Source organism: Aotus nancymaae, unplaced genomic scaffold, assembly GCF_030222135.1.
Source record: "Aotus nancymaae isolate 86718 unplaced genomic scaffold, 86718_ANA_hifiasm-v0.15.2.pri h1tg000029l, whole genome shotgun sequence".
NCBI lineage: Eukaryota > Metazoa > Chordata > Mammalia > Primates > Aotidae > Aotus > Aotus nancymaae.
In genome coordinates, this window is record NW_026988442.1 from 12,972,158 (window position 1) to 12,984,375 (window position 12,218).

The window sequence follows — 12,218 nt, forward strand, 5'->3', positions numbered from 1 at the left end:
AAAAAGGTTGCTGCCACCGATTCCACAGGTTACCATGGGAAGGCAAATGAGGTGATGTGTGTAGACACACAATTCCTCTCTCTGAGCCTCAGTTTTCTCATCTGGACAACAGAGTAACCATGCTCACTTCACAGGGTGGCTGTGGACCTGGGGTCTGCACCCACGCAAGGAGCGGGCATTTGATCAATGTTAACTCTTATTACTGTTGTTAATAATTACACGTTATTTCATTTACAAAAAGAGCAAGTGTGCGTTTGTCCGATTAGTGGCCACATAGAGTTGGAGCAAAGGCCTTTCCCACCCCAGTTCTGGCTGCGGCTCTGGTTCTGGGCCTATTGCTTGCACCTGGAAGCAAAGGGCGCTGTTCCTAGTAAGCGTCATGCAGGTGCGAAGGATGGCTGTGATCTTTGGCAGTTGTAGACGTTCTTTACCTCTCTTTGCCTGCCCTGTTTAGTCCTGGGTGGAATTCAAAGTCTCTAGTGGGAGACCAAACGCAACACGTGGTCACTATCGCCCCCATGTGGCTGCAAGTTGAACATCAGAAGCCTAATTCTCGAATGTGGTAACAGTGGCTGCTCCAGCGAGTAGGTGGACCCTTCAATTGACTGTGCCTTTTATTTACTGGGTCACTTCCTATGTGCACTACGCTTTACAACTTATGAAATTGGTTTTTTAGAATATACTTTTTCTTTCTTTTTTTTTTTGAGACAGAGTCTTACTGTGTGAGAGTCTTGCTGTGTCGCCCAGGCTGGAGTACAGTGGTGTGATCTCAGCAACCTCCACCTCCCAGGTTCAAGCAATTCCCCTGCCTCAGCCTCCTGAGTAGCTGGGATTACAGGTGCCTGCCACCACGCCCGGCTAATTTTGTATTTTGAGTAAAGATGGGGTTTCACCATGGTGGCCAGGCTGGTCTCGAACTCCTAACCCCAAGAGATCCGCCCACCTCAGCTTCCCAAAGTGCTGGGAGTATAGGCATGAGCCACAGTGCCAGGTCAGAACATACCTTTTCATTTGGTCCTAATCATTCCTTCCATCCACTGGACCAGAGAGGAGGAGCACACCATTTACAGATGGGGAAACAGAGGCTCAGAGAGGCCAGATGATGAGGCGGTAGCAGAGCTGGGGTAGAACAGGGATTACAGGCGTGTACCATCATGCCTGGCTAACTTTTGTATTTTTAGTAGAGGCGGGTTTTTACCATGTTGGCCAGGCTGGTCTAGAACTCCTGACCTCAAGTGATCCAGTGGCGCTGGGCCTGCAGCAGGCGGATTCAGGCTAGTCACAGCAATGTGTCCTGGAGACCTGGACTGCACGGAGTTACCAGGAGAGGGGACCTCCTTCCATTTCTTTTAAAAGTAATATTGTGGTTTTGCCCATCTCTCTATGGTCAGTTAACATATTTAAAGTATGCATTTTTGGTAAGTCAGTTATTTGGTAAATATGGCAAATTGTCATTTTACGAATTGTCCCTTTAGTAAATTAGCTTTCATGGAATCAAACTGCAGCAAACAAGCTCAAGTCTCTCCAGCAATCCGGGCCAGGGGGCAGCCTGTGCCTTGCCTGGAACCTCCCTGTGGGATTCTCCAGGTGTGGACGTCTCATTTCAGGAACAGTGTTCAGAGTGGGGGCCTGGGCTCCGAGCCCACAGACCTGCACCAGAATCTTAACTTTCCTCCAGGCCTTGGACAATTTCCTTGGCATTCCCCTCTGAGGCCCTGTTTTCTCATCCATAATGTGAAGAAAAAAAAAAACACTCCATGGTTGTCATGATTGAATGAAATTAAGAATGTCCATTCAGCACCTGGCCAGCATTCCCGGGAGACCCCGTTACACTCAGTACCAGGTTTTGAGCATTTCCAGGTGTCAAGCATTGAGCCTGAATCTTGCCGGCATGATCACAGTGAATTCTCCCAGTAACCCCATGTGCAAGGCTCGGAGAGGGCAGCTCCTTGCCCAGTTCTCACAGTGGGTCGGTGGCTTTGCCTGTGGTTTGTTGGACTCAAGCAACAGGAGACCTCGGTGTTCTGTGTTTAGAGGTTGGCTGACAACCCCCTGGGTATCTCCTATGCTAAGGACCCTGCCCACCTGACCTGGTGCCTGCCCACAGGTGTTCCAGCAGTACCCTGAGTCCTGCCCACTCATCATCAGGATCCAGGTGCCAAATCCTCCGTCCGTGATGCTGCAGAAGGACAAGGCGCTGGTGAAGGTGTTGGCCACTGCTGAGATCATGGTCTCCCAGCCCAATGACATGGAGACGACCATCTGCCTCATTGATGTGGTGAGTATCCGTAGGTACCAGGGCCCCCAGCTGGGCCTCAAGACAGAGCCACATGGTCTCCTGGAGCCCAAAGACCCCTTCAAGTCCCCACAGTCCCCACCAGCATGGCTACAAGCCCAACTTTGGGGCCAGAGGCTCTAGCCCAAATCCAGCCTTTACCCCTTCTAGCTGCGTGACTTTGGGCAAGTCCTCCCTATCTCTGGACTGGAATCTTAACTGTCCTGCTGGCCTTGGATAATTTGCTTGGCATTTCCCTCTGAGCCCCAGTTTTCTCATCTGTAACATGAAGAGAAAATACCACATGGGGTTGTGGTGATGATTGAATAAAATTGAGACTGATTTTCTCCTCTACCACAGGGGATGGCAGTAAGGCGTTAGTAAGATGCTCAGAGCAGTGCCTGACATGCCCTAAAGGCCGCCAAAGTGTTAGCTGCTGTTATTCTCAGAGGTTGTATCTACCCCAGTGTGTGGCCAAGTCAGCCTCGGTCATTCATTTGGCAATATTTATTGAACACCTACTATGTGTTATGCTTTCTACATGATGCTGGGGAAAGAGGAAACAAGAGAGATGGTTCCAGCTCTCTTGTCCCAGTACCTAGCAGGGGACAGATACAAATACAATTTTCACAATTATTTCATAGAAAGGAATCCCCTTAAAATGTGAACCATGGCTCACACCTGTAAACCCAGCTCTTTGAGAGGCTGAGGTGGGTGGATCACTTGAGGCCAGGAGTTTGAGACCAGCCTGGTCAACATGGTGAAACTCCATCTCTACTGAAAATACAAAAATTAGTCGGGTGTGGTGCATACCTGCAGTCCTAGCTACTTGGAAGGCTGAGGCATGAGAATCGCTTAAACCCAGGAAGTGGAGACTGCAGTGAGCGGAGATCGTGCCACTGCACTCCAGCTTGGGGTGACAGAGCAAGATTCTGTCTAAAAAAAAAAAAAAAAAAGTGAACCATATTTCTCCTCTGCATTCCTTCAATCCTGAAATAAAAGCCAGTCTCCTGACTCCTGACAATGGCCCACAAAGTCCTCATGAGCATCCCCTCATCACCTCTGGGCTCCTCAGTGTTCCTCCAACATGTCAGGCACCATCTGACCTCAGGGCCTTTGCACATGCTGTTCCCTCTGCCTGGAATGGTCTTCCCCTAGGTATCTGCATGGCTCACTTCCTTACTTTTTTTTTCCTTTGAGACAGAGTCTCACTCTGTGGTGACACCCTAGGCTAGAGTCTAGCTTAGGACCCAGCACATAGTAGATGCTCAGTAAACACTGGTCAGAGGAATGTGTTAAGTGCCATTTCCCCTGCCATGGTTAAGGCTTCAGGCTTCAGACTCAGATACTTGAGACTCTGGTCCCACCTGCTGTCTTCCTGCTAGCCCCTCCTACTCCCAGAGCTCGAGACCAAATAAGTCATCTCTAGTTGGGAATCAGGTGCTCTAGACTGGAGCATGCCAAGCCACGAAGTGTGGGGATCTTGTGGGGCCTTATAAGATGGGAGGTTTAAAGGGTCAATTCTAACCCAGGAGTGGGATGGCTGTCCCAAGCTGTCCCCCATCGATTAGCCTCTACCATGTGGAGATTTTGCATCAGCAGCCCAGAGGCTTGTATGAGCCAGCCTGGCACCCTGCAGAGACTCCTGCTGCCCCAGGGATGCCGCCCTGACTTTTCCCCAGCCCACGGCTCTGCCTGGTTTGGCCCCATTCCAGTCCAGCCTCACTAACCCTCTCACCTCCTTGCTCTCTGGGCTCCTCTTTACCTCTCTAATGCCAACCTGTTTCCTGCCTCAGGGCCTTTGCCCATGCTCTCCCCACTGCCTGGATCACTCTCCCACCCTCTTTTTCATCTGGCCAAATCCTACATGCCCTTCAGTCCTCAGTTCAAATAGCGTTTCCCACACCAGCTTACAGCCCCGCCATGTGCACCCGGAGCCCCAGTTCTCCATCTGGCCAATCATCGCAGTCATTGCTATTACTCATAACATCACCTGAATTTGTCGTGAGCTTACTGCTTTTCCATAAAGCTGACTCCTAAATCCAATTTATTTTGGGTGGGAGGCAGGGAAGGAAAAGGAGATTTTCGTACACAATGGCCTCTATTTGGAAGGAGAGAGAGATGAGCCTGGGCCTTTGATGTCCTTTCCTGGGGGATAGGGCAGTTATGATTGGCAGTGGTGATGCCCAATCTCATTACCTAAAGCGAGTTTCATAGGCTACGAGCCACTCCCCACCCACTCTGAGGCATCGCAGAGACCCCTGGTAAACACCCGCCATACATCATGGGCATCCTGTGACATTTGCCTTACTGAGAAGTGTTTGCTCAGGCCTTACTGTGATTCACTTGTGAACGATAGTTAATGTTGGCAACTTATGATTCCGAACTCCTTCCCTCCAGAGGGTGTGCAAATCCATTACACGGTGCGTGTTAAGCAGGAGTCTCATGCCTATAAAAGTCGGAGCCAGGTCCCGGGAAACAACCTGCTCTCATGCTCAGGGTTAAAGAAGCCCTAGCTAGCACCCAGCACGCAATGAGCCCTCAGCAAGCACCGGCCAGGACATGACGTCAGTGACATCCTTCTCCTTTCCTTTCCCTCCAGGACACCGAGCTCTTGGCCTCATTTTCCGTAGAAGGAGATAAGCTCATGATTGACGCCAAGCTGGACAAGTAAGGGGCTGTGCTGCCTTGGGGTCCTGCCTGGGCTGGTGCTGCTCACGCAGGAGCCACCAGGGAGCGGGTACAGGTCTCCTGTGTGGATGTCAGGGCTGGGTAAACCCAAGGAACTGCAAAGGTGACGACGGCTCGTGCCTGCCAAGACCACTGTCACAAGCCAGGCAGGGTGGGTGAGGCCATGAACTTAGAAAGAAACTACTGCCAAAAACCACAGCGTCAGTGATAATAACGCTGCTGGGGGCTGGCACGGTAGCTCATGCCTGTAATCTCAGTGCTTTGGGAGGCCGAAGCCAGAGGATTGATTGAGGCCAGGTGTTTGAGACCAGACTGAGAAAGGTAGCAAGGCTCCATCTCTACAAAAATAGAAACATTCCCTGGGCATAGGTGCACACCTATAGTCCTAGAAAACATTAGCCGGGCGTGGCATCATGTGCCTGTAATCCCAGCTACTCAGGAGGCTGAGGCAGGAGCCCAGGAGCTCGAGGTTGTGGTGAGCTATGATTGTGCCACTGCATGCCAGCCTGGGCAACAGAGTGAGACCCTGTTTCTAAGTCATAATAATGCGGAGGAGGACGAGGAGGAGGAGAAGGGGGAGAAGGATGCTGTGATGATGACGTACCAGGCTGTGCTCTAGGTACTCGATGGTATGTATTATCTCCCCTCTGATGGTCCCAGTGGAAGTCAGGGCTATTATTCTCCCTTTGTAGGGAGAAAACTAGGGCTGGAAATGGTGGATTCAGTTACCCAGGGCCACCCAGCAAGTATACAGAGGGGCTGTGACGCAACCCAGGTTCGCGTGACCTGCTGCACTGGATGGGTACAATCACTGGCTTTGGAGCTAAGCAATGTGGGTTCAAATCCTGACGTGACCACTGACTCGCTGTGTGACACTGGCCGACCAACTTCACCTCTAAGCCTCAGTTTTCTCATCTGAAAACGGGGATAATAGTCACTACTTCATAGGATTCATAAAAAGAATAATTATTACCCACTGGATGCTTTCTGTGTGCCAGGTATTTGGCCAAGTACTAGATGTGTCTTCATTTCATTCTTTTTTTTTTTTTTCCTTTGAGACAGGGGCTTGCTCTGTGGCCCAGGCTGGAGTGCAGTAATGGCTCACTGCAGCCTTGACCTCCCCAGCTCAAGCAATCCTCCTACCTCAGCCTCCCAAGTAGCTGCCATTACAGGTGTACGCCACCACACCCCGCTAATTTTTGTATTTTTAGTAGAGATGGGGTTTTGCCACGTTGGCCAGCCTGGTCTTGAACTCCTGAGCTCAAGTGATCTGCCCGCCTCGGCCTCCCAAACTTCTGAGATTACGGGCATGAGCCATTGTGCCCGGCCTTCCTTTAATTCTTGATATCAGCCTCTGGAAATAAGTACTATCATTATTTCCATTTCAAGATTAATTAAGGTCATATGTAAAATTCGTAGCACGTGACTAGATCATTGTAAGCTTTTCTTTTACAACCAATATTTCTTAAGCCCACCAAAGGCAGTCAGTCATGATTAATATGGGGCACGTCAGAGACATCCGGGAGTTCCCGAGGAGGCCAGACTCAGCCTGTGGCCTGGATGAGGACTAGGGGCCAGCTCTGCACAGAGATGGGGGTCTCCTGCAGAGAGCAGCACAGGCCAGCTTCGCAGAGAGGAAAAGGGCACAGACACTGGGGCGCGGTGGCAGAGGGGAGAGAGGGCTGGGAGAGGAAGTCGGGAAGGAAGAAAACATGTCCAAAGCGGAGAGTCTTCCTTCCTTAGAAGGTGCCTTTATTGGCTGGATGCCGTGGCTCACGCCTGTAGTTCCAGCACTTTAGGAAGCTGAGCCAGGTGGATCACCTGAGGTCAGGAGTTTGAGACCAGCTTGACCAACATGGTGAAACCCCGTCTCTACTAAAAATACAAAAATTAGCCAGGTGTGGTGGCTGGTGCCTGTAGTCCCAGCCACTCAGGAGGCTGAGACAGGAGAATCGCTTGAACCTGGGAGGCAGAGGTTGCAATGAGCTGAGATTGTGATACTGCCCTCCAGCCTGGGCCACGGAGTAAGACTCTGTCTCAAAACAAAAAACAAAAACAAAAAAAAAAAAAAGAAGAAGAAGAAGAAGGTGCCTTTATTTCCGTCCTGCTGGACACTGAGCTGATGCTTCTGAACAGCCCCGAACAATTTCTGCACCACGGGCAAGCCCGGTCTGGCCTCTCTTGGGTAGGACTGTCAGTTGCAGATGAGATTCGGGTGCAGCAAGACTGAGGCCCTTGCGGTGCAGAGCGAGACCTCAAACCCAGGCCTCGGCCTCCCGTCTCAGAACAGCACAACAGCGAGAGTGCAGGTTCAAGGTGCAAGGCTGGGCTCTCCCTCCCTGGCTCTGCCGCTGCAGCAAGTTTCCCTGGAGCCTCAGGCTCCTGCTCCACTGGACCACTGGAAGGATTGATTACACAAGGCGGTGGCAATCACGCATGCGCGTTTGACGGGGCTCTATAGCAGCGCTTTTCGCGAATACCCCGTTTAGTCTTAGCAGCCGCCCACTTTGCAGATGAGGAAACTGAGGCATAGAAAGGGGAAAGTACTTTGACTAAGGTCACACAGCTAGTAGGTGGCAAAGCTATGATTTGAGCCTTCGCTGTGTGGTGCATGAAGCCCTTAGCGTCGTGTCTGCTGTGTAGTTGGCGCTGGGCATGTGAGAGCCAGCATTGTTCTTATTAAATCCCTGCAGATGGAGAGTGTTGGTGAGGATAGGGGAGGGGCTGCTCACAATTTGTCACAATGGAAGAGCCTTATGATTTGCAGGCAGTCCCTGCTTCTCACAGGCTGTTTTCTTCATCTGCAGGACCAGCCTCAACCTCAGAACCTCAAACGTGGGCAACTTTGATGTAAGTACCACGCTCAGGTCCCAGGGCGAGATCTTCTGGGAAGGAGCCCAGGACGGGTCTTCCGGGAACGGTGTTCCCGTGAGCCTGGCTGGGCATGGGGAGTTTGCAGATTCCAAAGGGTTCTCGTCAACACAGTCAGCCCTCATTTTGCAGACGGCCAGATGGAGAAACTGAGGCCTACAAGGCAAGTGAGGGACAGAAAACAGACTTGCAGCTCCTTCTGCTCTGCCTTGGGCGCCCTCCCATGTTAACTGGTTGCCCCATGGGGGCCACTTCAGGGTGGGGAGGCATGGTGGCAGCTTGTCCTACGGGTCCCCTTTCCTCCTGGAGTTAGGAGCCCACTGACCCCTGTATGTTCTTGGGCAATATCAACCCACTCTGAGCCTCAGTTTCCCCATCTGTAAAATGAATAAAATTTGACTTCATTTCTAATCGCCCTTATAGCCCCTAAGTTGTGGAATTCTGCTTTTCCAAGGGTCCAGGAATCTGAGATGCTCACATTCTAGGGTTGAGTCCTGTTTTATCTCTTTGTTCACTCCTGGACCCCCCACCCCCACCTAAGGCTTCAGAAACACTTCTTTTTTGTTTTTTGTTTTTTGTTTTTTTCCTTTTTATAAATTGACAACTAAGCAACTGCTAGCTTTCTGGGATAAGCTTGGATGAGATTTCCACATGTGCAGAAAAAGTCAAACCCGTTCATTGTGTTGCTTATTTCATAGCTTTTCTAACCCAAAAAGCTGCAGCCTGTGAAGCCGGTCTCACCAGCTTCGTTTTATAGGGAGAGACTGCCCAAGGCTTCCCAGCTAGTTGGGGCAGAGTTGGGACTAGAACTGAAATCTCTGGACTCCAAGTGGAGAAAGGGGCTGACAGAGTGAAATCATTGAATATTTATGAAGCTAGAGAGATGTGCCGTAGGCACTGAATTATGCTCTTTTTCTCTTGTAATGAGGTTTTCTCACTTAATCCTTACCACCTTGTTATGATTTGGGTATTATTATTAAGCCCATTTTTCCAAATAAGGAAGGTAAGCTCAAGTGACTCGCCCAAGGCAACAGAGCTGGGAAGAGGCTCTGCTGGAGAGTGAGTCCATGTGCTCACACTGTGCAGATCAGAACGTCAGGAATTTTACATACGGGGGCTTATGTCTGATTTTTATAACCACCCTATGAGGCAAGGGTTACTCACTCTCATTTTCAGATGTGGCAACCAAGACTTAGAGAAGTTAAGGGAGATAACGTAGGAAAAGGTTCAAGGCCAGGAGTTTGACGTGGTCTACCCACCATCCTCACTGTATCCTTGCAAACTCAGCTCACTGACCCATTTTACAGCTGAGGAAGCTGAGAGTTAACGAAGTGAAGGAGCCTGCCCAGAGGCCCACAGAGGCTGAGCTGGGAGAGGAAACTGGGGTGTTGTCTCCAGGGCCATTAGGTCTGCTGTGATGCCATGACAGTGCCATCGGGGCCAGGCCGCCCTGAACCCGGTGCTCTGTGCCTCCCAGGGGAGGAAGTAGGCCTCCCTCAATCCCTGCCTCACAGGGCCCTTGGAGCAGCACCCACGATGGGCCTCAGCTTGCCCATCTCCACAATGTGCAAGTGGATTGGGGGAGCACCTTAAGGCTGCCAGTGAGGAATTCTGGGGTCCCAGGGGTTCTGACTGCCAGGACCCAGACTCTCCCAGAGCTGTTCTGTGTCTCCATCTTGAGCCAGGGGAGCAGACCCAAGGGGCCCTCTGGAGCTGAGCAAACCCCCTGCCTGGGCTCAGCCCTCCTTCTTCCTCTGCAGATCAGCCTCATGGAGGTGCTGGTGGAAAAGATTTTCAACCTGGCATTCATGCCCGCGATGAACGGTGAGAACGGGTGCCTGTACCTCTCTAGGGGCTTGTGGCTTGGGGTCTAGGGGGGCACCGGCTTGTTGGGCATGCTGGATATGCATCTATCCCTTCGCAATAGTATTTCTGAGCACTGCCTTTGAAGTGTGTTGATGAAAACCTCCGAATGTAAATGTTGCCCCCAGAGTTCTATCACCTTCCTTATTTGCTTCTTTCTTGCTTGGCTGATCATTTTCTTTTTCTGATTACCTGTGAAAATTCTGATTATATATGAACATTATATGTGTGCAAATTTTAGAAAGTGTAGAACAATTAAAAAAACCATCCAGAGAAAATGAATTTCCACATTTGAATACATTTCCTTCTAAATTCTTTTTTCTCCATTCCTTACCATATGATTGAGATATTTCCTGACTCATATTTAAACATGTATTTCTATTTAATTATAATTATATGGGAACTACAGGAATACATTCTTTTCCACTGGCACAGGGAAAGCTAAAGTTGCTCTCACCGCACTCCAGAGTCCGCCCCCTAGGCAGCCATATGGAGTTAGGAGGTTTTCTTTTCCGGCTTTATAAACAGAGTAGACTGAGCTTACTTTGCTCTCTGTGGCGTCTCGGGAGTGTTACTGGGAAGGCTGCTGGTTGAACTGTGGGGGTCACCGGTACTCACACACTGGGACTGGGAACCCCTGCCCAAGCCCTCACCCAGGCCACTGGACCCCAGACTCTGTCCCACTCCTGCTTCTTGGATGAGAAGTCAAGGGGGCTGGCACGTCTCAGCTGATGTCATCAGCTACACCAGAGGGGGTTCTTTTGGAGTGATCTTGATGTCAAACAATCCCTTATTCTGGACCCTGTGGCCAGAGGAGGCTGAGTCTCACTGGCGGGGAAAGTGGTGGTTCCTCCGTGAGACAAGATGGGGTCAGAAGCTGGGCTGGGACGACCTGGCTTAATCACTAAGAGTGGTGTGAACTTGGAGGCGAGTCCTCTAATCACACTGAGATGCAATTCACCATTTTCAAAAATGAGAGCTTGCACTAGGTCCGTATCTCCAAAGTAAGCTCCATAAAGCGGTCCCACAAAACACCCGGCAAAAAGGGTTCCACGGCTGAGCGAGTTTGGGAAGTGCTGAAGATATTCCTGTGGGGTCGATTCACAGTGTCCTTAGCTTTTTGAAAATCCTGCTGGAAAAGGGAAGTCTGTTAAATTTCACTTAATTTACTTCCCCCATCCACCCTTTCCTACCCCACTCTTTCTTTTCTCTCTTGCTTCTTGCTCTTTCTAGAATGGTAATTAGCAGGTTTACTTAGGCTCTGACAATCTGAAGACAAACAGCAGTCGTTGGGGCTCCACGTGCACCTTTCCATTACTGCACTCCACAAACATCTGCCATCTCCTCTGTGACCAGGCAAAGGGCTGGCGGATGCCGGGGACACAGTTCTTTTTTTTTTTTTTTTTTTTTTTTTTGAGACAGAGTCTCACTCTGTGGCCCAGGTTGGAGTGTGGTGTGCAGTGGCACGATCTCAGCTCACTGCAACCTCCACCTCCCGGGTTCAAGAGATTTTCCTGCCTCAGCCTCCTAAGCAGCTGGGATCACAAGCGTGCACCACCATGCCCAGCTAATTTTTGTATTTTAAATAGAGACAGGTTTTCGCCATGTTGGCCAGGCTGATCTCAAACTCCTGAACTCAGGTGATCCACCCACCTCGGCCCCCCAAGGGGGGCACAGTTCTTGCCTTCAAAGAACTCAGAATGTGGTGAGAGTGACAGATACAGAAACACAGACTTAATATTTGATGGTTTCTCTAACTGAGCAGTTCAGAAGTGGGATGGGGGTGCTGCAGGAGCCTAGAGTCGTCTGGGGGCCAGAAAGCCTCACAGAGGAGGTGACATCTGAACAGTCTCAGAGAGGACTCAGAACTCACCGGGGATGTGATGGTGAGAGAATATGCGCCAGGCAGGAGGAACTGCAAGGACAAAGGCCTAGAGGCACAAAAGAAATTGCCAGGGCTGGGTGCGGTGGTTTACACCTGTCATCCCAGCACTTTGGGAGGCTGAGGTGGGTGGATCCTCTGAGGTCAGGAGTTCAAGACCAGCCTGATCAATATGGTGAAACCCCATCTCTACTAAAAATACAAAAATTAGCCAGGCATGGTGGCATGTGCCTGTAATCCCAGCTACTCAGGAGGCTGAGGCAAGAGAATTGCTTGAACCCAGGAGACAGAGGTTGTAGTGGGCTGAGATGAGCAACTGCACTCCAGCCTGGGCGACAGAGTGAAACTCCATCAAAAAAAAAAAAAAGAAAAAGAAATTGCTGGGTGTGAGCACCATGGCACATGCCTGTAATCTCAGCACGTTGAGAGGCCAAGGTAGGAGCAGATCACCTGAGGTCAGGAGTTCAAGGTCAGCCTGGCCAACATAGTGAAACCCTGTCTCTACTAAAAAAACAAAAAACAAAAATTAGTCAGGCGTAGTGGCGCATACCTATAATCCCAGCTACTCGGGAGGCTGAGGCAGGAGAAACACTTGAACCTGGGAGGTGGAGGTTGCAGTGAGCCCAGATTGTGCTA

At 50.5% G+C, this 12,218-nt stretch overlaps 1 protein-coding gene across 1 annotated transcript in view; it reads left to right on the plus strand.

Annotated features, from left to right (window-relative positions):
* BPIFB4 (BPI fold containing family B member 4) overlaps nt 1-12,218 on the plus strand; it is a 28,441-nt gene that overhangs the window by 12,074 nt on the left and 4,149 nt on the right. Inside the window, exons 11-14 of the mRNA XM_064382170.1 lie at nt 2,108-2,278; nt 4,878-4,945; nt 7,774-7,816; nt 9,598-9,661. Coding sequence (XP_064238240.1) covers nt 2,108-2,278; nt 4,878-4,945; nt 7,774-7,816; nt 9,598-9,661 — 346 coding nt within the window. The remainder of the gene's footprint in view (nt 1-2,107; nt 2,279-4,877; nt 4,946-7,773; nt 7,817-9,597; nt 9,662-12,218) is intronic.